The sequence below is a fragment of the Sarcophilus harrisii genome, chromosome 1, assembly GCF_902635505.1.
Source record: "Sarcophilus harrisii chromosome 1, mSarHar1.11, whole genome shotgun sequence".
Lineage (NCBI taxonomy): Eukaryota > Metazoa > Chordata > Mammalia > Dasyuromorphia > Dasyuridae > Sarcophilus > Sarcophilus harrisii.
This window is the reverse complement of record NC_045426.1, coordinates 680,104,220-680,130,806: the sequence shown is the minus strand read 5'-3', so window position 1 is coordinate 680,130,806 and position 26,587 is coordinate 680,104,220. Positions and strand designations below refer to the sequence as shown.

The window sequence follows — 26,587 nt, the reverse complement described above, 5'->3', positions numbered from 1 at the left end:
TAAGCCATAAAATTATCAAATAAGTAACTTTTCCTGTAAATTTTTTTTTTTTTTTTTTGTTCTTGGTTCTTTGCTAAATCCTTAGCCTGCTTCAGTTGGCATTACAATTGTGATGTCTTTTCCCTTCCCCTATATCTCCCCTAACTCCACTATGCTTCCCAACACCACTTCTCCCCCTTACAGCTAACTAACTCTTTCAGAGTGCTAAGTCTCTTTCAGGATTTATCCTAGCAGCTAAGAGCATGTTCCAACCTCATGGGGTGTACTCTTTCTACTGATTAATGGTGAGGTCCACTGAGGAACTTGCTTTTCATATGTTCTCCCACTCTATTTCATATTTATCCTTCCCGGTGTCTTATCGTATTCCTTCATTTTGTCTGTAACCCATTTCCTAAATAAGTCTACCTTTTGCCAGAGAGAATGGCTATTGTGAATTCTTCACATGACCAAATCCCAACTTTTGATGGGAAACCTTCCATCATAGATCACATCATTAGGATCCCCTGGTCTGCTTTGACTAAAACTTTCTTTTCACAGTGCTCACTTTCTCTTCAGTTTTCTCCTTATTTTCAAGCTCTTTCAGTCCTCATAATTATATCAGAGAAATTCTCTCAATTAGGGGCTAATTTGTCTTTAATACCATTAATCATTTAATCAGAAAATGTAGCTCGAGTCATCTTAGACCACAGGAATAAGCACTGAGCAAGAGAATTGACTGCTGGATTAAATCCTTGTCAAGTTACAGAGTAAATATTCTAAGTCACCATCAAGCAAAATGGTGTATTCACCAAGTATATATTAAGTATCTGCTATGTGCCAAGCACTGTGCTGGGTGCAAGGGATATAGCTTAAAAGTCCCTGTTCCCAAGAAACCCTACTACGTGGGTACAACCCAAAATGCTGATAACCAGGAAAGGGAGCTCTCATTTAGTCAATCACAAAGATTATAAGAGGAATTGCTTGTAGTTACTCCCTTTCTAACAATAGCTGTAATATTTGTTATTCCCAGAGCAAGGGTGTAATGTTTAAAAAGTTGAAAAGACATAATGTCTGGGTAATTTTTAGTCATTTTATTAATAATGTTAGCATGTTGTCAATAAAAAAAAGTCAGAGGTGCTTTCAAATGCCAAAGACAATCATGATGAAGGACTCTTGACTCCTAGTGGATTTTCCAGAGGGTGGCAGTTGACTTTGGTTGGTTAAGAGGTAAAGAGTGAGAATGAATATTACATTAAGTGGCTGGGCTATATTCCAATGAGGATCTTGAGGCACGAGCCACTGAACATCCAAACTTTTGTAAAAAAAGACTTTTCAATTTATGTTACCTATTTGAGAAAAGAGAGAACCCACGTTTTCCCAACCTGTCTGAGTTGACTGTCCCATTTGTCTAAACTTAGAATTTCTTAACTGTTTTTGATTGGATCTTGGTTTTCTTGGCTGGGTAAGCCTTTGAACAAGATTTTCCATGCTGGTTGATTTCTGGATGAGGAAGTAGAAGAGGGGAAAAACCTTGGTCCTAATTTAATAGTTATTCATTAAATATCATAGAGAAATATCAATTCTCCCAAGGGGAGATGGGAGAGGAGAAGGAATGAAAGGTAAGTTGGAGACTGGGTAGATCAAGATGCCCCCCTTGGATAGACCTTACTGTCCTGACTGACCTGAGGGAATGAGCATGATGTAGGTTCCAGAAATAGAAGACCAAGTTCAAGACTGACTTTTACCTTTCAGACTGGACAATTGTACTCAAATCTTGAACCTTTGAGTCTGAAGGACTCCCTCTATAGCTAAAGTTTACTGAATATTAAATGTTTGATGAAGTCAGGGCTATCATGTGAGTAAAGGGGAAACAGACATTCTTTGCTTTAAACATCCTATTTAAAGATGTGTAAATAGGGGAAAAAATGGTAATCATGATACTAATTGTCCCACTGGTTCAATGTAAAATTGGAGTGAGGTAGAAAGGATAGAAGGCAGTCAATCTGTCTTTAGCATTATTGACTGTTTCGTGGGACTATTGGTATTCACTTTCTTCCTTATAATCTATTTTGGATCTGCTTTACAGGCCGCCTCCAGACTCTGAAAATCATCCATGTAGCGGATTTCTGATAGCTTTCAGAAATGGGCTCACCATGCTCCTTTGAATATTGACAAACCCTTGTAAAATTAGCTGCAAACTAATGTTTTATCATAGAATACGTGATATGTTGTTATCTGAAAATCATTCGAATTTACAGTTTTTGGTTCTTTAAGACAAATTGTTTCATTATTTAATTGTGAAATTTAAAAATCTGTAGTATGTGCTCACTAATGAAGGGTAGGAGTGTTTTCATTTCAAGGGTTACTGACAAAACAGTTGCAAGAGAATAAAAAAAAAATCACAAGGATTCCTTGAAACAAAACTAATTAATATCTCTAGAGATCTAAATTGAGCTGATAACGTGCAACATTATGTTTTTAGCTTCCTTATTAATGTGCAGCTTTAATAATTATAGAAATTATAAATGATTGCAAATTATTTCATTTAAAGCATTAAGGATTTCTACTAAAAGAATCAATTAGAAATAATACTCCTCTTCTCGTACGAGATGCAACAATGCAGATATATAACAATTGTTCATATCTGGAGTTTTAATTGAAGAACGAAGAGAGAATATTATGCATAAAATTCTGCTGTTTTACTTTCAAATTACTTGTAATAACACATGTACAGTTAGGTATGACTGAGAACCAATTTTTTAAAGTTTCTTTTTTTTCTCTTTAAAGAATGGCATCGAGAAGAACCCAATGTTTACATGGTTATTTTGGGACCTGAAGTAAGTGGATGTATTTGTAAATTATAAGCCACCATATTTGAATGAATGATGAATGAATGAAAAAGCATTTAAAAAGTGCCTGCTATGTGCCCCACAATGTGATAAGTACTGAGGATACAAATAGAAAAAAACGAGAAAGTTCTTGACCTGCAGGAGTTCCTTTTCTTATTGGGAAATATGGCATAAAATAAAGTTCAGCTGCAGGATGGATGCCAGTGCCCAAACAATACCAGGGATTTAGGATATGTTCAGTCATTTCTGGTATGTCCAACTCTCCATGACCCCATTTTAGGTTTTCTTGGCTAAATTACTGGAGTGTTTGCTATTTTCTTCTCCAGTTCATTTGACAGATGAGAAAACTGAGGCAAACAAGGGGAGGTGACATGGCTAGGGTCACACAGCTAGGAAGTGTATGAGGTCAGCTTTGGACTTGGGTCCTCTTGACTCCAAGTCTGTGTATCGAGCCATTTATGACTCTTTAGGGCACAGAGGCCAGCATATGGTAAGACTTGGTAGTTTACTTTTGCAACTGAATTAATAGTGTTGTTGACTCCTATATTATTCTCAATCCAGAACCATCTAACTTTCTATTCTAACCTAATGCTACTTTTCCTCTCTCTATCTTTTACACATCAGACAAACTGGACTATATACATACACACACACACACACACACACACACACACACACACACACACCATACATATCCAGTGCTTAGCATAGTACCTGATACATAGTAGGCACTTAATGCTTTTGGCTGACTGGCTTCCCTACCTTTGTGCCTTCGTTCACACAATTTCTTAGGCTTGTAATTCCCTCCCTTATTTCTGTCTGTTCATATTCTTTCAGGTCCCACTTAAAAACTTCTTCCATGAAACCATTCCTGATTCCCTCAGTCAGAAATAATTGCATTCCCTTGTCTCAAAGGAGACAGCATTTTGCATCGTTCCCTTAGAATTTTGTTCCTCTATTATGTACTTAGCTTGAGAGATTTTGTATTACAGTTATTTGTACATGTTCATTAGTTATGAACTGTGTCTGATTTAATCTTTGTCTCCCTTTCAGCATCTAACCTATTGTACCCTAGACACTGGGAGAGATAGAAAGCTTAAAGAGTGATTACATAAGAGTAAAGGTGTTGAGAATATCAGAGACTAGATAAGGCAGGGGATTCATCATGCAGCAAGACTGGGTGAATTCCCCAATATCAGACTGCATGCTCCATTGTTATCAATGAAAAGATCTGAAGGTCTTGAGGAAGACATAGCAGAGACCTCCTGGAAGATTAATGTGAATTTGTGGACTAAGGGGTTAGGGATAAGATGATACCTATGATTACTGGTCTGTTTCGTTGGAAGAAGTACCCATATCATTGGAATCATGGATCCACTGAGGTAGCAAAACATCTGCTCTGATATTTATCATAATGCTTTGTACTATACACTGTAGATCTGGGATGTCATTGAGGTACAGATGTCCAGCACTGACATAAGCTGTGACTCTATTTCAACCTGGAAAAATTGTCTTTGAGAGGCTCTTTGGCTTTAAAAAACGTCATCACTTGAAGCCAGCCTGGTTAGGGGACTTTTTGATTGGTCTCTCTCTCTGGGCCTGTACAGAAAGCCTTTTCGCTTTGGTGGAACTTGCCAAAAGTGAAGAACTTATTGTCTCTTGTTCTGTGACCAGGCACACAAATAGCACTTTAGTGGAAGATTCTATATATAATAAGGGCAAAATTGAGTTGAATTATAGTTAAATTCGGGCAGTAGTATATTTGTACTTTCAAATGATTTATTAATCATTGCTATTATCTGGGATAAAATTATATAGAAGTATTTGATTTGAAGAAGGAGATGGAATTGTGGAGATTTGTAAGGATTTGTACTTATGGAGAAGGCTAGAGGTTGAATTTGGGAAGGGGAATTTGAGAGGATTTGAGAATTGATTGAAAGAAGTAGAGAAGGGCTGGAGCAGAAAGAAAAGGTGAATAAATTGAGATGGAGAAAAGGAGCAGAAGGAAGACAAAACTTCAGATGAGGAGAAAAAAACTTGAAGAGAAGATAGTTGGTAAAACAAGTGGACAAGACATATAAAAAGTTAGGAAGAGAAGGGAAGTTAGGAGCTTCTTAGATGCTGAGCTTTCTGAGATTAGATGCTGTCTTTTCCTTTCTTTGTCCCTCTCATATTGCTTAGGATAATGTTTGGCATGTGGTAGGTGCTATCAATGCTACTGAGCTAATTTGACAGCTTTGAAGATATCTGAAAGCAGACTCTTCCTAACAGCCATCTTCCAGGGGGATTTTGGCAGGAATGACCTAGGATAGAGCATTTCACTTCTGATGGATAATTCTGCAGTAACTTGCATAATATTTGTACCCCTGCCATGGTCATGTGGCATTCATCTTTATTCAAAATGCAGGCTTGTTTTCCTGTTAGAGAGAAGATTAAAAGGAGTTTGAAGATTACCTCTCCACTTTCCTTCTTATTAGGGAAAATGAATTTCTTAAACCACACACACACACACACACACACACAGTTAAGGATCTGATGAAGAGAGGGAAAGTTTGACCTATGTCAAAGGATCATAGATGTAGAGCTGGAAGAACACTTGGTGGTCAACATAATTGACCTCCCCATCCCATTTTACAGATGAGGAAACTGGTACCCAGAAAAGTGGAATCATTTGGCCAAGGACACAGATAGTAAATGGCAGAGCCAAGATTTGAATTCAGACTTATTGACTCCTAATTGGGTTCCCTTTCACACTGCCACACAGTGAGAGAACCGTGCAACTTAAAAAAACAACAACTATAATCTAAGGCATTCTAGGATCTTACTGGTTGAATTAGGAAACTGAAAGGCCTTATCTACTGAATAAGTGTTAAGACTTGTAGTTTACCCTTATGATGACTCACAGTTATTGCAAAATTGTGATTAAGGCAAATAATGAATCCATTGAAGTGGTGATATTGTTCAAATTAGAACAACATATTTCCATTGGACTGGAATCAATGACTATATTTCTTTTTTTTTTTTAAACCTAGTTGACATACTTTTTTATTTAATATTTGATTTCCCCCCCAATTACATGTAAAATCGATTTTAGCATTCATTTTTAAAATTGGGTTCCAAATTCTCACCCTCTCTTCCCCTATACACATCATTGAGAAGGCAAGGAATTTTTATTTAAATTTTTTTAATTGAATTTTATTTTCAAAACATATGCAAGGATAATTTTTCACCTCTGACCCTTGCAAAACTTTGTGTTCCTATTTCCTCCCCTTCCTTCTCCCCCTCTCCTAGATGGCAAGTAATCCAATAAATGTTAAACATGGTAAAAAAAATATACATAAATCCAATATACTCATATGTTCAGTGACTATATTTCACAAAATACTAGAATCAGATAGTACTAATTCAAAAGCAGGTAACCACTTCAAGGGCTTCATTATTTGTACTAATCACAGGACCTGGATCTAGTGTACTTTAAATGACCAAGTAATAGGTTTGACTACAGCAAACTGTAACAGGAATATTGATTGTTGTTCAGGAGAAAGAACTATTCGATGTGTTAGGGAAATTTGCCAATTTAGAGCAAATCATCTCTTCTTACTTAGCATGTTAGGAAAACAAAGAAAAGTTGTAAAAACAAACACTTATTTGTTCATTGTTTTTGGTGTGCAGAATGCTTTTCTAAAGTTTGGGCAGGTTAATGGTCTCTGCCTTCATGGGACCTACTCAAGGGATAAAACTTATAGGCAAGGTAACTAATATAAGAAATAAATCTAATTTGAAAGGGAGTTGGAAGTACTTCATAGAAAGGTGGTATGTTATATCTGGAGACTTTGCACATATTTCTTTAGATACTAAGATGAATATTTAGAGGTTGTTCAGGTGGGATTAAAATTTTTAGGGAAGTCTGTGTATTTCACAGATTCATCCATCTCTTGTGCAGGTTCTTGTAACCCTCAGATTCCATCTTGCTCTTTCTGCATTCATGACTTTGCTCAGAGTAGACTGCTTCTCAGTTCTCATAGTCCCCTTTCCCCTGCCCAGTTCTTTCCCTCATTATCCCACTAATTGCCTACCTGCCTCTAGTCCTAAATCCATCTTGTCCACAGCTGCCAAAATGGTTTTATTGAAGCTCAGATCCCTTCTACTCAGTAAATCCCAGTCACTATTGATTACCTCTAGGATAAAATATCAACTCTCAGTTTGGCTTTTGGAAGATTTCATGACTTGGACCAATCTATCTTTCCAGTTTCATTTTACTTCATTACTTTTCCACATTTCAAAATAATGCCAACCTGGCTCTTGCTTTCTTCCTCCTACAAAGGGTATTTTATCTGCCATTTCTATTTCATTATAATTGCAGTCTCCTGTGGCTGGAATTCAGTTCCTCTCTTCCTTCAACACACAGCTTAAGCACCACCTCCTACACAATGCTTTCCCTGACCTTCCATCCTGTCTTCCCAACTACTTGGTATTTATTTTGTACTTTTTTTTTTATGCAGACATGTTGTAAAGCTCAACAGCCTAAACTGTGATTTGTGACCTTATATGGGTTCTCATAACTGAATGTGAGGAGATCAAGAAATTATGATGTTTAATTTGTGTACTTTTGTACATCTATATACCTGAGATGACATAAAGAAGTTGCAAGTGGAAAAAAAAATTAAATTATAAGATATACTGTAAATGATATGTTTCTTTTATAGACATCTAAATATGTTGCTTGATACACAGCAAACACTATAAATGTTGTTCACCTGAATTCTTATTATGCTACTTTACCTCCTTTTCACATATCCTCATATCCTTTTTTAAAATTTTCTCTTTCTTTCTTCTTCTTTTTTTTTTTTTTTTTGCTGAGGCATTTGGGGTTAAATGACTTGCCCAGGGTCACACAGCTAGGAAGTGTTAAGTGTCTGAGACCAGATTTGAACTTGGGTCCTCCTGACTTCAGCGAGTTGGTGCTCTATCCACTGTGCCACCTAGCTGCCCCCTAAATTTTAATATTTTATGTTTCTAATTACATGTAAAAACAAATTTTAACTTTAAAAAAATATGTTGAGTTCCTAAATCTCTCTCACACTCTCCTCTTTCATCATTGAAATTTGATAAAGGTTATAATATGTGCAGTCATGCAAAACATATTTCCATCTTAGTCATGGTGTGAAAGAAAATAAAGCCTAATCAACCCCAAGAAAAAATAAAGAGTGAAAACAATATGTTTTAATTCATTTGGATTTCATCAGGTCATTTTCTGGAGGTGGATGTCATTTTTCCTCATGAGTTCTTCAGAATTGTCTTGGATTATGGAATTGTTGAAAACAAGTCATTCACAGTTGATCATCCTATAATATTTCTGTTACTATTCTAGTACTGTACTCCTTGTATTGTTCTTTGCTTTGCATCCGTTCATTTCTTTCCAGAGTTTTCTGAAAACCACATTCTGCTTTTTTGTTTGTTTGTTTTAAAGAAAGTATATTGTTCCAGAGCCTTGTTTCAATTGTAATTTTTTTCAGCAAGTCAGATCAAATTTGTCTTCTTATGTCAGGATCTATCATTCATCTTGATCTTCATACTTGGCTGTTTTGTATATAGCAATCAGAAGGTAGGGGTGTAATTGATTGTTATTTTCTTTCATTTCTACTAGTAATCATCCTGCTTTACAGCTAACTGGGGGGGTATCTAGCTCACCAGATAAGCATGTTTATTTTCTTATTTTTCTTTTAAAATTTAAATCCATTCTACAAAGCTACAGACAAATTTACTCAATCTAACTAGATATAATTCATTCCTATTCTAGGTGTCTATCATTCCTATATTTTAAACCATGATCCAGAAATCCAAAATATGGCACTAGTCAATCAACAAACACTTACTAATTGCCTAATGTGTGTCAGACAGTGAACTACAAAATAGGAATGAAAACAACACCTGTGCCGAGGTTTCAGTTTCTTGCTTAAGACTTGGTGCTCTCAGGCTGATTTCATAAAAGCTTAGAAAGACTTACATAAACTCATGCTTAGTGAAGTGAGCAGAACCCAGAGAACATTGTAAGCAACAAGATTGTGGGATGAGCAACTGTGATGTTCTTGGCTTTTTTCAACAATGAGGTGATTCAAGGCAATTCCAGTAGACTCAGGATAGAAAATGCCATCTGCATTCAGAGAAAGAACTATGGAGCCTGAATATGGGTCAAAATGTAGGGTTTTTTTATTGTGTTTTCTTTTTCATGTTTTTTTTTTTTCTTTTGGTCTGATTTTTCTTCCATAACATGCCAAATATAGACATATGTTTAAAAGAATTGCAAATGTTGAATTTACATCAGATTACTTACTGTCTTGGGGAGGGTAGAGAGAAGGGAGGGAATGAGAAAAATTTAGAACATAAAGTCTTAAAAAAAATGAATGTTGAAAACCATCTCTACATGTATTTAGAAAAATAAAATACTATTGAAAATTAAAAAAAAAAATTAAGTAGTTGCTATGGTCTAGCTGCCGTTCTAAATACTGGAGGTACTAAAAGAGGTAAAAGATAATTCTTGCCCTCCAGGAGCTCAGATTCTTAATAGGGGAGACAACATGTAAACAGCTACATACAAACAAACTCTATACAGGATAAATTGGAAATGATCAATGAAGAGAAGGCACTAGAGTTAAGAGAGGTTGGGAGAAGCTTCCTATAGAAAGTGAGGTTTTGTTGGGATTTGAAAGCCAGGGAGATTTGTGAATTGCTTTATAGAATCCCTCTGACGATATCAGTTATGCCCACATGAATAACCAGAAATACTTGGTCATTATCTAATTTGACAGGTCTTGGGAAGCTCTCTGTCATGTTCTGGATAATGGTGCAGGGAAACTTTAGGCCTTTTTAACATTCACCAGTAAACAAATTAGCTACTTCAGTATCCCCACGATAGGAAGTTGCAATCATTGCCATTTATTTCTTCTTCTGGGGACTTTCATGGATAAACACTTGACAACAGCTATGGATTCATGGCTTCTTCCTCTTCAGAGAGTTCAATTTTCTCCAGTTTAGAAAGTATTTTATCTAGTATTTTATCCCAAGTCTGGTAGTCCTTTTACTTTTGTTTTCTATATAACACAACTACCTGGGAGTGTGAAAAGGAACTGGATTAGGATTCAGTGAGCCTAGATTTGAATCCTGGCTTTGGTCCTTACTATCTCTGTCCTTGGGCAGATGAATTCCAGTTTTCTGGATCCTAATTTCCTCATTTCTGAAATGTCAGACATGATGGCCAATAAGGGCTCTTTCAGCTCTAAATCAATGGGGCAAATTTTCCCTCTTCTCCAGATCCCTTTTCTTCTATATTTATACACTGAAACCATTCTTGTGTATGTATTTGTGCTGAGAAATTCATTTTCCCTAATAACAAGAAAATTGAAGGAACATTTTTCAAATCTGCTTTATCTTCTGTTCTAAGAAGACTAACTTGCATTTTGAAAATAGATGAAAATTGAGCTATAGCAAATAAACTACACAGTTTTGGGATCCTCCATATTGTGATGTAGTAGATAGAATGATAGATTTGGAGTTAGAAAGACTTGGGTTTAAAATTTACCTCTGCAAATTATGAGATGTATGGTCATGGGAAGGCATTTCATGCAACCAGTCTCAGTTTACTCATCTGTAGAATGGCAATAATGATATCTATAGAACTTATCTCTTAGGGTTGTTATGAGAATCAAATGAGACCATGTTTGTGAAGTGATTTGCAAACTTTAAGGAGCCATATTATTTAGGATTATTTATGGTGTTGCTACTTGCTGTGGCATTCTTCAATTATTTACAAGGTTGTTATGGGGGAGAGTGATGAAAGTTGTTTTGCTTGACCTTAACAGGAGGAAGTAGGAGCCGCTCTGCTTTGTGGAAGAACAATAGTAGATATAAAAGAAGGAGAAACTCCCATAAGGAGAGGCTTCCAAAAGTAGATTGAGCATCTTTGGAAACTCCTCTGGAGGGAGGTCCTCAGATGTATTGTGGGAGATGCTATTGAAGGGTTTCTGAATCAAGGACACTTTGGACAAGTCTGGAATTCCTTTCAGACTGATTTGTTGTTACAGATTTTTTGAAATTTTAGGATTTCTTTTCAGGCTTTCAGAATTGAAATAGAAAGCAATTTCAGAATTGTTTTATAGAGCTGCATAGTATAAACATGTATCATGTAATTCAGACACTTCTCATAATATCTTAATTCTAATAAGATAGATGAAAGTACTTATGACTGTCTGCTGGGTAGTATTATGTTCTATGGATTCAAAAGTGAGAAAACAATATGGTCTCTGTTCTGTATCTGCTGGGTAGTATTATGCTCTATGAATTCAAAAGTGAGAAAACAATATGATCCCTGTTCTCAAGAAGCTTCCATTCTATTAGGGGAAAACAAAGCATAAAGGAGAGTTGGGGATGGGTGGGAAGGAAGGTAGGGGTGGAGTGGAATCACCCGGAGGGGACCAGGCAGCTGGTGAGGAGATGAAACTGGAAGAGGACTGGGCAGCTGTGACCGAGCTTTCTTAGGCTATAGCAATTTTAGGCAGCAACTCATCAATTATTGAGATTGCCTCAGGAGTGGAGTTGTCCCCAAGGGCCAGAGCTTTACCATTAATTTTCAGAGACAAGGATTCCACTTAATATCACTTGACTATAGAATAAAAAAAGGGAATGAAACAATTTCACATTTGATTTTGAATATTTACTACTTATGCTGGGTTATTATGCTGAAAATTTGCTTTAGATTTATAGGAAGTAGTTGAGAGGTCAAATCTTATGATCACATTAAAATTCATACTTTTAACCGAATTTCTCTTATAATAAATTAAACATCTTGAAGATTGCAATTATATCTGACATTTGCCATGAGTTCTTTTAAAACACAAATGAAAAATTACAGTACAGCCTTTTTTAGCCTGCTTTTTTGGTGGTTACAATGGATGATTACATTGTCTGAGTGTAATTATATACTTCTGGAGTTGTAATACTGCAATGGCTAAATGTTATTAATGAACAGTGTCCTCCTTAGCTTCATATGGGCTTTTAGTCCACTTTTGGAGTTTACCTATTACTCAACTCTTACCTGTGGCTTTGTGAAGCTGTAGCATGTGCAGTGGCCACATCTTGGTCACCTGTCTCAGCAGAAAACCAGATTGAGGGTAGATGACAGGTTTTAAAGCTGTTGGTGAGTTAGGGGATGCCTACACAAAGCATGAGTTATCTTGGCGGAATAAGCAGATGAGAACAATTTCTTCCAGTGACAATAAAGGTGGCTAAAGCAGGCACCATGGAGTGCTTAGAGCTTGGAAGAGACATGGAAGATAACGAGTTCATTCACTGCATCGTGGGCCACAGTCAGTCATTCTGAATTTTGTCTTGCTGTTGGACTTGGATGACTCTGGAAGACAGAATAAGGCCCATGATTTGTATACCTCACTTAAATCGGATTCATTCATAAATTAAGACATCATTCATTCATAATGTCATTGGTCCTCTTCGAAAATAAATTATGAACAACAACGTGGTGCCTTTGAAGAATGTGATGATGTTTTGTGCCTTTCAGTGGGAAGATTTCCTTCCTCCCTCTTCTCCTCAAGGAGTTTTGTGAATATGCAAAGTTCACAGTGAAGATCTCAAGCACTTAGTTGCTTCTTCCTTTTGGTGTGATGGGGGAAAAAAACCCCAATGTTTTGAATATAAGTAAATGCATAACAATAACATAGATAATCTCTTTGCTACCATTGTTGATTTGACCATGAAAAATTTATTCAATATTATAATCCCATGGTGCTGTTGAGGATGGGTAAGTATATCTAGGAGCAATAACAGTTAACTCATTTAACTGAATCCCATCATTGCTGTCATGCTTTTTTATTTGCCCCTACCGTTGACAGCAGCATCAAGTGAAATTCTCAAGTGTCTGAAGGAACTGCGAAAATTCTCTCAACCACCTCAGTATTAGAGAGGGTGAGAGAAATTTAAAAGACACTCATACCTATTTCCTCTTCTGATTGTTCTTCCTTGCTATAATCCTTTTCTCTCCAGTCCATCCATCCATCTTTAAATCCATCTGCCCATCACCTTCTTGCCAATTTAGTCTTCCTAATGCCCAGTTCTCATCACATCCCTGTACTACCTAGAATCTATTAATACATCTCTATTCTTTGTGTGACTCCTTGCACTACTGCTCTACCTTGCCTTTCCAGCCTGTTTCATATAATTCCCCCTTCACATTCAGAGACTTTGGGAGCCAAATTCCATAATTTCCTCTTTCCTGATTTTCTGCTAGCTCCTGCCTCTATACATATATAACAAATCATCCTCACCCTCCCCTCTCTACATCTTGATCTTTCAAATTCTTTTTCTTCCCTTCAAGGCTCAGGTCTGGATCCATCTCTTCCATGTTGTGTTCTTAATCATACTGAAAATTCTTGTGATCTTTGCTTTCTTGGAAGTTCACAGGATTCTAATTTATATCAGCTACTACTAATTCACATTTTCATGTCTTGAAACACCTGTTAAGAAAGTTTTATGTTTTCTTCTAGGTTTTAATACTCTTCCTTTCTTTTGGTTTTTGAATTCTATAAAGTATCCTCTTGCTCTTCTGTCGTTGGGACCTGGAGTCAAAAAGACTCCTCTTCCTGAGTTCAAATCTGGCCTGACATATGGCCCCCCACTACATTTCCTCTTGGGGCTCTTCCCTCTTTTCTTCTCCAGCTGTTCTGGTTCATTAATTTTTGTAGGGCTCAAGCAAGGACAAGAAATGTCTCCTGGAAAAAGCCCATGTATGCCTTGGGACTCTTTAACAAAGGGCCAAACTCTAGTGAGAAGACTTCATATTTTCAATCTCCTCTCTTCCACAATCTCTCATTTGGTTAGGCAAAATTGGTTTCTGCCATTCTTGAAGAATAAGGGACTAGGAAGAGAATGGGGTAGTTGACAGTCTATAGACCTGGCCCAAGGCAATGAGTCAACCTTTGTTCCAGCTGAAGTATATTGAAGTTGGATAGGGAAAGGGTGCTGAATGAGTGCCTTAAATAGTAGTTTCCTACTGTTAACTCAACAATTTTATTGAGTGGAGTTTTCTTTGTTCTGTATATTTAGCTGTAATTTTTCTCCAGTTGGTCCATATTTTTTTTTTTTGGATGGTTAGAGAATTAAAGGGGTCTAGAAAAAGTTATTAATCTTCCTTAGTTTTGTTCAGGTGATCCTGTTTTTGTGTAATCCTTGCTGATTCTCCTCTTCTGTCTTGAACAATACTCTTTGACCTCTCTTATGTGATGTAGTATATTTAATTTGTATTTTAGTTTTTTATGTATAGTTTATCTTCGCTATTTGATTTAAAGGCACTAGAGATGAAGGGTTTTATAATTTTACTTTTTTTTAAATCTTTAATTCCTGCACAAAGTTTTGCTCATAGTTAATAAGTTCCAGAATTGGGTGGTGTTTTTTTTTTTTTTTCATCTGTGTGGACACTATCCACCAAAGCAGATTACTACCCCCTTTATGCTTCAGGAAATAGTTTCGTAAGGGGCTATATCCAAAAGAATTCATTATTGGCTATATAGCCCTCTGTGAATGAACCTCATCTTCTAAAACTCATTTTTCCTCACCTTGCATATCCAGTAAATTGCCAAATCTTATTATTTCTAACTTCATAACATTTTTCACTTTTATTACCTTTTCTTCACTTCTAAAACTGCCAGGTTACTTCCAACCTTCATCACCTTTCATCTTTTAATTAGTCCCTTTTAAATCTATATCTACTCCATTTCATTTTCTACACATTCCCCAAAGTAATTTTCCTAATGTGGAAAACTGACCAGCACCCTTCCCTCCCTACTCAACCCATTCCAGTGGCTCCCTAGTGCTCTTAAGATCAAATAGCAACTCCTTTGACATTTAAGACTCTTCCTAATCTGGTCCCATACTAACTTTTCTGTCTTAATACACATTATTCCCTTCCACACTTGGCCTTCTCACTATTCTTCATGCATGACACTTCATCTCCCATATTTGTGCCTTTTTATTAGCTTTCTTTCATGCCTGGAAAGCCCTCTCTTCTCACTTTTCCCTCTGAGAAGCCTTAGATTCTTTCACAGCTCATCTCAAGTAACACATTCTACATGAGGCTTTTCTTGATTCCACCGCTGTTAGTGTCTTTCCTTATCCCCAAGTTTTCCTTGTGGCAGTTTTGGATGTACCTATATTTTTATATGTTGTATTTCTTTAAAATGTATGCTTCTTGAGGTTAGACACTTTTGCTTTTTTCTTTGTATTCTTAGCATTCAGCACAGTTCCTGATACATAGTTAGAGGTTAATAAATGCTTGTCTATTGATTGCTTTTTTATGTTGGTCTTCAGATGAGCAGATACACAGTCTGTGGTTGGATTCACTCAAAAAAAGTTGAAACCTTTTCAACTTGATCCAGTATGGCCTCTCATATGTAGTAGGTTTTTAAGAAATGTTTTTTATCCAGTGAATGGTATCACCTTCCAGGGCACATACATGAATGATGTAGCCTTTGAGAATCCAATCATTGTGCTCCCACCTTGGGGAGGCATTAAAGAACTTTGGTAGAGGCTCTTGCATTTTATTATTGTTCAGTCATTTTCATTCGGGTCTGACTTGTAACCCCATTTAAGCTTGATTTGGTAAAGATACTGAACTGGTTTGCCATTTTTTGTCCACACCATTTTGCAGATGAGGAAATTAAGGCAAAAAGGGTTAAGTAACTTGCCAAGAGCCACATAGATAATAGGTATCTGAGGTAGGATTTGAACTCAGGAAGATGAGTCCTTCTGACTCCAGGCCTGGCACTACCATTGTGCCACCTAGCTGCCCTGATTTTGTACATAGGGTGCACTTATAAATATTTATTGATTTTGATTCTTCTAATAGCTTTCATGCTTGTTTCATTCAACAAACATATAAAAAAACTTCATTATGTATAAAGCTTGCCCTAAGAGCTAGCAGCAATTAATAATATGGTGGTGATAAGAATACATATTTTTTAGCACCTATTTTATGTCAGGCACTGCTAAGCACTTTGCAAATATTATTCATTTTATTCCATAGCAACCCTGTAAAGTAGGTGCTTTTATCATTTATTTTTATTTTACGGGTGAGAAAAACTGAGGGAAACTTGCCTAGTTACACAACTAATAAATATCTATGGGCAGGTTTGAGCTCAAGTTTTCCTGACTCCAGATTCAGCATTCTATTCACTGTTTCAACTAGCTGTCCAGATTTAAATATGATTTAAGTAAGCTATTGTTCTTGTCCTCATGAAGCTTGGGAAGCAAATAAAACACTAAATATATAATAATAATTATGTTCATCATTAGATGATGAAAACATTAAGTTGTTGTGAAACAAAGTGGTTATGTGGGTTTTGAGAAGGAAGAACATTAGTGATCTGGGGAATTAGGAACATCTTCCTCTAGGTAGGAGGTGGTATTTAAACTAGACTTTAAAGAATGGGTAGAAGTTTACAGGTAAAGAGATTGAGGGCATAGGGGACTGATGAGCAAAGATATAGAGTCAGACGGATGCATGATGCATTCAGGTGACAATTAGTCACCTGAACAGCCGGTACAATACCTGGTATGTAGAATGTCCCATATAATTGTATATTTCCTTCTCTTTTCGCTTTCCTCCTCCTCTCCCTTTGCTGTAATCAGACCTTCCCCTCACAGAAAATTCCATATTTAAATAGTTCTAAAGGTTGGGTGCTCTCTCTGTTTCATTCCTGTCATAAATCTCTGCCAGGAAGCAGTGATTTTTACAAATAAATCCAAAGAATGGACCAGTTTGACTGGTCTACCCATCAATGGGAATACAGGCTTTTTGAATAAATGAATGAATGAATGCTTAGAAAGGTTTTATTGACATTAATTAACTTTGTCATTTCTTTTAATAAGAAGAATAGTTGTAAAGATAAACTGCAGATACCTGAAAGTAGTTGATTCCTTGAATCTTTTCAGAAATTAATTTCATTCTAGTAGCTAATGACTACTGCCAGAGGTGAATACTATCTGAAAAAGAAAGATTAATGCCTTTTTAACCTTAGAGATTGTTAATCTTGATGATGTTGGACTCATTTGTTGAAATGTTCTTTTGTTCTTTTAATAGGTATCTTTGTAACATGGTAGTTTTAAACATCAAATCTCAGAACCAAAAGGGGACTGAGATCATATCTACTCTGTCCTTGAAGAATTCTGTCTATACCATTCTCAGTTAGAGAGTACCTAACTTTTGCTTGAAGCTTTTGAAGCAACTGGTAGCACAGTGGATTAAATGTTGGGCCCAGAGTCATAAAAACCTGAGTTCAGATCCGGTCTCAGACACTTACTAGTCGTGTTACTCGTGTTACCCTGAGTGAGTTGCTTAACCCTCTTTGCCTCAGTTTCCTCATCTGTAAAATCAGGATAATAATAGCACTCATCTCCCAGACTACTGTGAGGATCAAATGAGATATTTGTAAAAAGCCCTTAGTGCATTCCCAATATGTAGTAGGTATTATGGGATTGCTTATTCCCTTCTCCCCTCCCCCAATTAAATATATTTCCCTTCCCCCAAATAGCAGATTCTAAATTTGGATAGCTCTAATGGTTGGGTGCTCTATATATTTCTTCCTTGTCATAAATCTCTGCCAAAAAGCAGTGATTTTTGCCATGAAACACTGACTTTAATGTCTGTCACATGCCCATGAGGCAGAGTTTTCTTGAAGATGGTCCTTTATTATTTCCTTCTGCTTGTGTTCTTTGCCTTTTCTAATCTGTGCCAAGGAATTGTATGTCTGGAAATGCTCCTCAGTTTAGGGAGACATGTTCAAATCATAATTCTCTTGTAGGCATGGCTGCTTTATTCATACAGCAGCACTTAGGAAATGGCAAAGCCTGACAATATGTTTTGGAGATTTGTTCAATTCTTTTAATTTATAGTTTCATCTTATGTAGCATCTTTTTTCAGAGAGCTGCAGATGCTTTTCTATGACCTTTCAAACATTTTCTTAGTCTCAATTTGTGAAAAGAGTGATAAAAACCAGAAAGTGAGCTAAAGTAAAATGGTAAGTTGTAATAGAAAGTCGGTGTGGGGTCCGTTTTGTTCTTGCCCAGGCTATCTCCAAATCTGTTATGGTTGAGTTGATTAAGTGAAATGAGACGCAGGGCATGTGAAGATCAGGGCAAATTTTAGTATGTATTATTAGAGATATGATTAGTGAATTTCTAGAAATGGAAACATTGATCATGGAGAGAGAGCGTGGCGACTTTATTGAGGATAGGCCATAGCAGACTTATTTTCTTTCTTTCTTTTTTTTTTTTTTTTTTTTGATAGGATTATAGGACTGTCAAGTCAGGACTAGGCATCAGATATAATTTATCCAGATTTTAGCAAAGCATTTGATGAAATCTTGTAGGTTATTCTCAAGAAAAGGTTGTTGGTATGCGAGATAGACAATTGTTCAAGAAGCTGGAATTAGTTGAATGACTGAACCAAAAGAGTTGTTTTTAATAATTCAGTGTCAGCTGGGAAGCCAGGTCTTCATAGAGTGCTCCAGGGCTGACATTTGGCCTTGTGCTTATCATCATCATCATCATCATCATCATCATTATTATTTTTAAATTAGTGACTCAAATAAAGTCATAGATAGTGTGCTTATCAACATTTCATTTGCTAAGACTTTGAATGACAGAGTGAGGATTCAAAAAGTTCTTGACAGTCTGGAATATCAGGCCCAGTTGAATAAAATGATGTTTAATAGGGAAAAGATAAATTCTGACATTTGGATTTAAAAATCAGTCTTATAAATGCAAAGTGTAGACACTCACAATTCTATAGCAGTTTGTTGGAAAAAGATCTGGAGGCTTACATGGTCTCCAAGACTATTATGAATAACAGTCAAGGAACCTTAGGCTGCATAAAGAGAAGATAGCATCTAGAAATGAGTAGGTGATGAAGTAATGGACCTGATATACTCTCAGACCCCATATGGAGTATTGTGTTCAGTTCTGGGTATTGTCGTTTAAAAAGGACGTTAGTAAGCTGGAGAGCTTTCAGGGGAGGGCAGCCAGGAAAGTGCAGAATCTCACATTCTTGCCCTTTTGAGGTCATTTGAAGGGACTGGACAGGTTTAGCCTACAGAAGAAAAGCTGTAGGGAGGTCATGATAATCATCTTCAGTATTTTGAAGGCCAGAAGAGAGATTAGTTATCTACTTGATTGTAGCAGACAAAACTAGGAATCATAAGTAGAAGTTTCAAAGATGCAAATTCAGGCTTGACGTAAGGGAAAACTTCCTCTTAGGAAGTGATTAGATGTGACACCGAGTGACTGGGGCTGTCTCACAAAATAGTTGGTTTTCTCTCCCTCAAGATCTTTAAACAAAAGACCATTTATCTGGGATATTGTACAGGGGGCTCCCATTTCAAATGTAGATTCCTTTTTAGGTCTGAAAATAAAAAGATGGGAGGTAGAAAGTCCCTTCTACTGATGTCCACAATCCATTGGTTCTGTCTTTGGAGCGACCCCCTTTTCCAGAGCATCCTCCTCCACCTCAGTTTTGTTGGAAGGGAAAATGCTCTTACCCTGCTTGAGGGCCAGGGTTCTGAGGCCCCCTTCTCTGTTTTATACCTGCCTTCTCATCACTTCTCCTAGCATTACTTCAGTGCCTTGCCCAAAGGACTGGGCAGTGACGCACTAAATTTAGAGGACATTGGCTATTTTTTAACTTGCATGGACTCATAAAATGTTAGAGCTGGAAGGAAGCTTAGCACGCCATCTCACTCTTACCTGCTTCACTTTAGAATTGGAAACAGGACAGAGATCTGAAGGGAGTTGTCTAAAAGCAAAGAGATAATAAGTAGCAGGGCTGCTATCCTTTGTCTTCATGTACAGCCCTCACCTCATCCCACTCTGTATATGGTGTGAGTCTTTTTGATACTTGTTGTGGTTTCCAGCAGAGTAAACTGTGGTTCTGCTCTATATTGACCATATTTAGAGCACAAACCATTTATTTTATTATATTCAAAAGAAAAACCAATATAATTCTCTCTCTCTCTCTCTTTCTCTCTCTCTCTCTCTCTCTCTCTTTTCCCCCCTCTCTTCCTCTCTCCCTCTCTTCCCTCTTCCTTTCTCTCCTTTCTCTCTCTTCTTCTTCCTTGTTTTTTTCTCTTTTTCTCTCTCCCTCCCTACCTCTTTTCTTCCCCCCTCCTTCCCTTCCTTCCTTCTTTTTTTTTTGAGCTCTTTTTACTCTTAATTTAGACATTTATATTCCTGTATTGCTTCTGCTTAGAGGGAAACCATTAATTTAAATATTTTCTAAGGTTCCATAATAAATAGTACAGTATAAAGTATAGGAAGTATAAAAGCAAGAAAATCTTTCAACTTACTTGATCATTTTTTAACTCTGAAAACAGAAGCTTTTTTTTTTTTTATGATTAGAAAATACACAGCCAAGGAGGAAATAAGGATTTTTTTTTTGTTTACAATGCTATTGCCTTTTAAAATGTCATCATGTGTTTTCATTAAGTCAAAGTGCCTGCCCCTCATTTTGACTTTTTTTCTTTTTGTTCAAATCTACTGCACCAAGAGAGTTGAAAAATAACCTTGAATAGATGGTAAAGCTAGAAATGGAATAAAGCAGGTTAGTTTTTACTCTTAGAAACTGCATTTATACCTATAGTTAAGATGTAAAGTGTTCCATTGATCTTTTAAGATCTGTCTCTCTTGTTCTTGAATGAATTGTGCAAAAACAAAATCACAAAAACAGAAATCCAGAATAAATAGCTTAGCAAACAAAGGAATAGATCATGCAACATCTTAATGTTTCCAAGATATTAAAACAGTTTTATACACTGCGGTTGCTCAATAAATATTTGTGTAATTGGAGGAACCATCTTCTTAACTTGTGTATACATCCATATATATATATATATATATATATATATATATATATGATTAATTTAATTGAAAGACAGTTTTAAAAATTAAGAATATCATCTAGCTCTTATATATAAAACAGAAATGGGAAAATAAGAGTAACCTTCATTGGAATTCTGATTTTCAGTGCTGGAAAGGATCTGAAGGGACTCTTGTCCCATTCCAACCCAAATAGGATGCCTTCCACAACATGCCCAAAAAGTGATCATCCAGTATTTTTTGAAAAAATTTCAGTGATGGGGAACTTAATACTTTATGACTTAGATCATTATAAGTAGTTCTGTCATTAGGGCTTTTTTTCCCCCTTCTGCTATCAAGCTTAAATCTGTTCTGTGGCTTGATATGCTCCTTCTAGTTGTGTCCATTGTGTCATTCATATATCCATTGATGTATCATGCGGCTATTCCCTCAGAATAGAATTTTGGTAAATTTCCCAGAATTATCACCTGTATGTTTTCTGAGTCATCTGGGGCCCTAGAAAGTGGAGAAAAGCTTGGAGTAAATCTAGAAAACAATGCTAGATGGCTCAATGGATAATAAACTGGTCCTGGAGTCAGGAGAATCGGAGAGAGAGAAAGAGAGAGAGAGGGAGGGAGAGAGAGAGAGAGAGAGAGAGAGAGAGAGAGAGAGAGACAGACAGACAGACAGACAGACAGACACAGACACAGACACAACGGCTGGCTTCAAGTAACTTTGGATTTTTCACACCTGAGTCTCAGCCTATTGCTTTCTACAGAGGGAATTAGGAAATGAAGTAGTAATTTTGAAGAAGTTGAGAACATAGAGATCAGGCAGAGAAGTCAAAAAGGATAAAGAAACAATGCAAGAAGTAGTAAAAAAAAAAAATTGGTTTGTTTTAATCAGAGGAGTGGAATATGAGTTTAAAGTCTTTCTCTGTTATTTTCTAAACTTAAGATCAGAGATTACTTTTCATCTACTTTGTACAAATCTTGCATGCGCCTATTTATTTTCACATCTCCCTTATAAGGATATAAACACAAAAACTGTTTTTGCCTTTCTTTGTATCTGCCTAGGTACCTGGCACATAGTAGGTTCTCCATAAATACTTACTGAATGACTTCCTCATTTCCCATACTATAATACATTTATGAGGCAGTACTGTGAAGTATGAATATTAATAGGAACTAATCATAAAAATATTCCACAGAATCCCCTACTATTTAGAATGTTATCTCTTCTAAGCTGACTTATCCATTGATCCAATGGATCAATCTTATAATAAACGTTGGAAGGCTGCCCTAATTGGTTAGATAGGTAAATGATTGACTCTTCTATTTACTTCATCACCAAATGTTTAATTAGTGCCTGTTCCGGGGTAGGGTTCTGTGCTGGATGTTAAGGTGTTACTTAATGTTTAGGACAGCAGCAGCTTTAAAGTAAAATGGGGGAGAAAAGGATGTAAGATGGAGGTAATAGGTGAAGAATGTCACAAGTTCAGGAGGAAGGAGAGAGAAAGAGAGAGTGTGTGTGTATGGATAGGTGGTGACTGGCAAAGTAAGCATGGATCCATTTGTATCTGAGGTTGGGGAAGATGAAAGCCTTCAATTCCAGAGGAACGGGGACATTATTGGACAAAATGAGTTTTCTGGCTTATGACATAGCAACAGATAAGTAGGTTTTTCATAGTTTTCATGAACCTACTGTTATATAAATTTGACAGAACTATTTCAAAACCATTTTTAGGCTTAAAAAACATTTGAGAAAAGTTTCTAGAAGTGTCTTTGAAATGCTTCAGAACTTAACCTTATTATGTTTTATGCTTCCAAAATGATTTAATCACTAGAGTGATACAGATTAGTGTACACTGCTTTACCAGCTTCACAAGGGTAAAAACAGACAAAAATACCAAAAAACATAAAACTGCCCCGTCACCAAAGTTGTCTGAAAATTCACAAGTTAAAAAAACAAACAAACAAACAGCAAACAACTGCCCCCCAAACAACAACAACAACAACCAAATATCCTCTACACAGGGATAATCTGTGAAATGAAGTATTTGGAATGCATAACAGCCTTTTGTGTGACATTTATACTCCTGGACAACCATCCTTTCTTTTGCAACTACTTTATTTTTATATTTATTTATACACTCCTTGTATATATAATGTGTCAATGAGTCAATTAATGTTGTGTTAACTAACTCATCACGTTAAAAAAATAAAGATGATCTAGAATAACATACTAGCCCAAAGATATTCAATTCACACAACCATATCCTCCACAGAAATCTGAAATGAGATTTTGATTAGCTTACCATACCTTTTAGTGATTTATGCCTCTGACAACCATCTTATCTTGTTGTACTCATTTATTTATACTTTGGATTTAAGCAGTAACTTATTGGTGAATATAATGTTCAATGACAATTTCTATGATTGATGTGATAACTCATAGTATAAATAGTTTAGCATGAGATAGAATGCTTAACAAATGATATTCAGCAACTCCTCATCTGCGAGATCTGTGCATTTTGATAGCTTCATTGAATTTGAAGATTTGCTTCAATTGTATCTCTTTGTTGTAAGTAACTATACTGATCAGCTACTGGAAAGCTAGATCTTATTGGTGACAATGCTAAATTTGACTTCTTGTGATCTGAAAAGTTAGATATTTTAGTGAAGTTCTAAAGTATTAAAATTGACTATGAGGTTTATCTTGAAGACTATGATTGAAATGGAGAAAATTTAAGTTCCTCTGTACTTTAGAAGAAATTACCTATCAAGTGAAGATCTAAGGAATTTGATCTTTAGCAATTATAATTTTGAGAGTTCTAAGTAAAGAATTGATGATGATTTAGCAGTATAGTTGAAACTGGAGTAAATGACAGCCTTATTTAAATAAATTGCCTTCACAGTACTTAGTATTTATTACTAATTCCATTTGAGTTACAGATAATCATTATTAAACTATAAGCATTTACTAGAAAGCTCTACATACTTGTAAAAAAAAAAATTCAGAAATTCATTGTACAGGTAACTCATCTTTAATTAGATTCTATTCACATGGCTTTATCTCCCCTATAAGACTGTAAGCTTTTGGAAGGTAGGGAATTGCATGCTCTAAATTTGGCAGTTTTGGAATACACTGTTGTATGAATCAATCTGGAAAATGAGAAGTGGTTATTGTAGTAAATCTTTCTGAAAACATGCTTAAGCTTTTGATCCCTGGGTATGCAGTGGAAGAAGAATTTGAAATTGTGAGTCTCAGATTCACCAGGTTTTAGATTTAGAACAGACTTTGGGAGTCATTAGTCTAACCAGTTTGGGGGCTGGTAAAATTGTCTTCAGTCTAGTATGTGGTCATCCAGCATTGCTTGAAGACTTGAAGTGAAGGAGAACCCACTACTTCCCAAGTGGCTGTTCCATTTTGAGATAATTCTTATTATTAGGAAAATTTTCCTTATATCAAACCTAAATTTGCCACTTCGCAATTTCCTCACATTGGTCCTACTTCTTCCTTGTGGGACCAAACCAGTCTTTCTATATGACAATCTTTATAAAACATGAACATTACCATTGTCCCTCTTGCCATGTTCTCCTGTTTTTCCTTTTCTAGGTTAAATACCCATATTTCTTGATTCAGTCATTCTGTAAAGCAATTTGGAATTATGCCCAAATGATTATAAAACTGCATACCCTTTGATCCAGCAGTGCCATTACTGGGTCTGTGTCTCAAAGAGATCATAAAAGAGGGAAAAGTTCCCATATGTGCAAAAATGTTTGTAGCAGCTCTTTTTTTATAGTGACAAGGAACTGGAAATTGAGTGAATGCCCATCAATTGGGGAATGGCTGAATAAGTTATGGTATATGAATGTCATAGAATATTATGTTCTGTAAGAAATGATGAGTAAGCTGACTTTAGAGGAGCCTAGAAAAAACTTACACAGACTTATGCTGAGTGAAATGAGCAGAACAAGGAGAACATTGTACACAGTGATAGTAAGATTATGTGATAATCAACTATGATAGACTTAGTTCTTGTCAGCAACGTGGTGATCCAAGACAGTACCAATAGACTTGGGATAGAAAATACCATTCACATTCAGAAGGAAACTGTAAACACTGAATGTGGATCAAAGCATACTGTTTTCACCTTTTTCTTGTTTGTTTTTCCTTTCTCATGTTTTTTTCCCCCTTTGGTCTGATTTTCCATTCACAACATGACAAATATGAAAATCTTTTCAAAATCATTGGATCTGTATAACATATATCAGAGTAGGAAAGTAAGGAAGGGAGGAAGAAAAATTTTGGAATTCAAAATTGTACAAAAATGAATATTGAAAACTACCTTTACATGTAATTCAAAAAATATTATTGGAAACAAAACAAAAATCCATAGTTCAGCATGTTCCTATGACACCATTCTGGTCATCCATGTGTAGATACTGACCATTTACCAATGCTCTTCCTAAAATGTGGCACCCAGAATGACTGAATTCACTAGCCAGATGTGTTCTTATCAGAGCAGAGTACAACAGGACTATTGCTTCCTAACTCCTGGATTTGGTTTCTCTTAATGCAGACTAACTTTAAATCAAACTGTTGACTTGCACTGACCTTGCATGCACTCTACTCTAATTCCGAGATACTTTTTGGATGAGGCCAGGAAATCAATCAGGAAACTGTTGGGATAATTCAGCTGATAGCCAGTGAAAATCTGAACTAGGAGGGGACGATTGTATGAGTAAAGAGGAAGGGATGGATATGTAGAAATGTTGTGGAGGTAGAATTGTCTAGATTTGGTATCAGGTTAAATGCGGAGGGTGAAAGAATAAAGAATAGATTCTTCCTCTGAGGTTATGAATCTGTACAGCTGGGCAGATGGTGGTGCATTTTACAGAAATTGAACAGTATCACCTACAAATTTTATAAACATGCCATCAATACCTTTATCCAAGTTATTAATAAAAATATCAAATAACACAGGGCCAGGGAATAGCCTAACACTGGGAAATTTGATTGGTTCCCTCCTTATAACAAACACAAAGCTGTTACTCTTTTAGCCTCTAGCCATTTAATCATTTCCAAGTTCATCTAAAATCATATTGTTTCTAATTCACATCTTGCCTTCTTTTTCACCACAATATCATGAGAGATTTTTTTTAAATCAAATGCTTTATTAAAATCTAAGAAATCCAAGTGTTTCTGATCTGTCAGTGTATTTATTAAAAATGAAGTTAGTCCGGGTCGATCTGTTCTTGGTATGTTTTGTTCTGTTCTTGATGAAGCCATGTTTGTTCTTTGTGAGCAATGGCCTTTTTTAGATATGCAGCCTTTATGAATACATTCTGGAATTTTGCCTATATTGTAAGTCTAGATCTCTGGTCTAGATGATCCCATTATCTTTCCTGACAGACTGGGCATAACTATGTAGTTATGCATTGCTCTTAAACCCTGATTATAGAATAAAAAAAAAACAAACAGACAAAAAAACACCACCATCTTACCATTTTAAAAGAAAACCCAGTGGTAGTCTTGTCTTAGAATTGCTTAGGGTTACAATTTGACCCACCCAACTAAATTCATTTGCTCTAGTGAAATGACAAAAACCTTTTTTAGCAGTGTTGACTTAGTTTCATGTGATTTCACATTAAAAATCAACTTGACCGGCTCATAGAATTAGAATTAGGATCAATTAGAATGAGAAGAGAATTTATAGGCCATCTAGTTCAACTTCCTGATTTTACAGATGATGAAAACCAGGGCCAGAGAGGGATAACAACTTGCCCATGATGATACAAGGATGAAATATGCAGATTTTGGCTTTGAATCTAGGTTCTCTTGAT

The 26,587-nt window shown here is 36.1% G+C and overlaps 1 protein-coding gene across 1 annotated transcript in view; it reads left to right on the top strand.

The window, feature by feature from the left end:
• GLT1D1 (glycosyltransferase 1 domain containing 1) overlaps positions 1-26,587 on the top strand; it is a 113,690-nt gene that overhangs the window by 55,806 nt on the left and 31,297 nt on the right. The window contains exon 8 of the mRNA XM_031948414.1: positions 2,767-2,816. Within this exon, the coding sequence (XP_031804274.1) occupies positions 2,767-2,816 (50 nt within the window). The remainder of the gene's footprint in view (positions 1-2,766; positions 2,817-26,587) is intronic.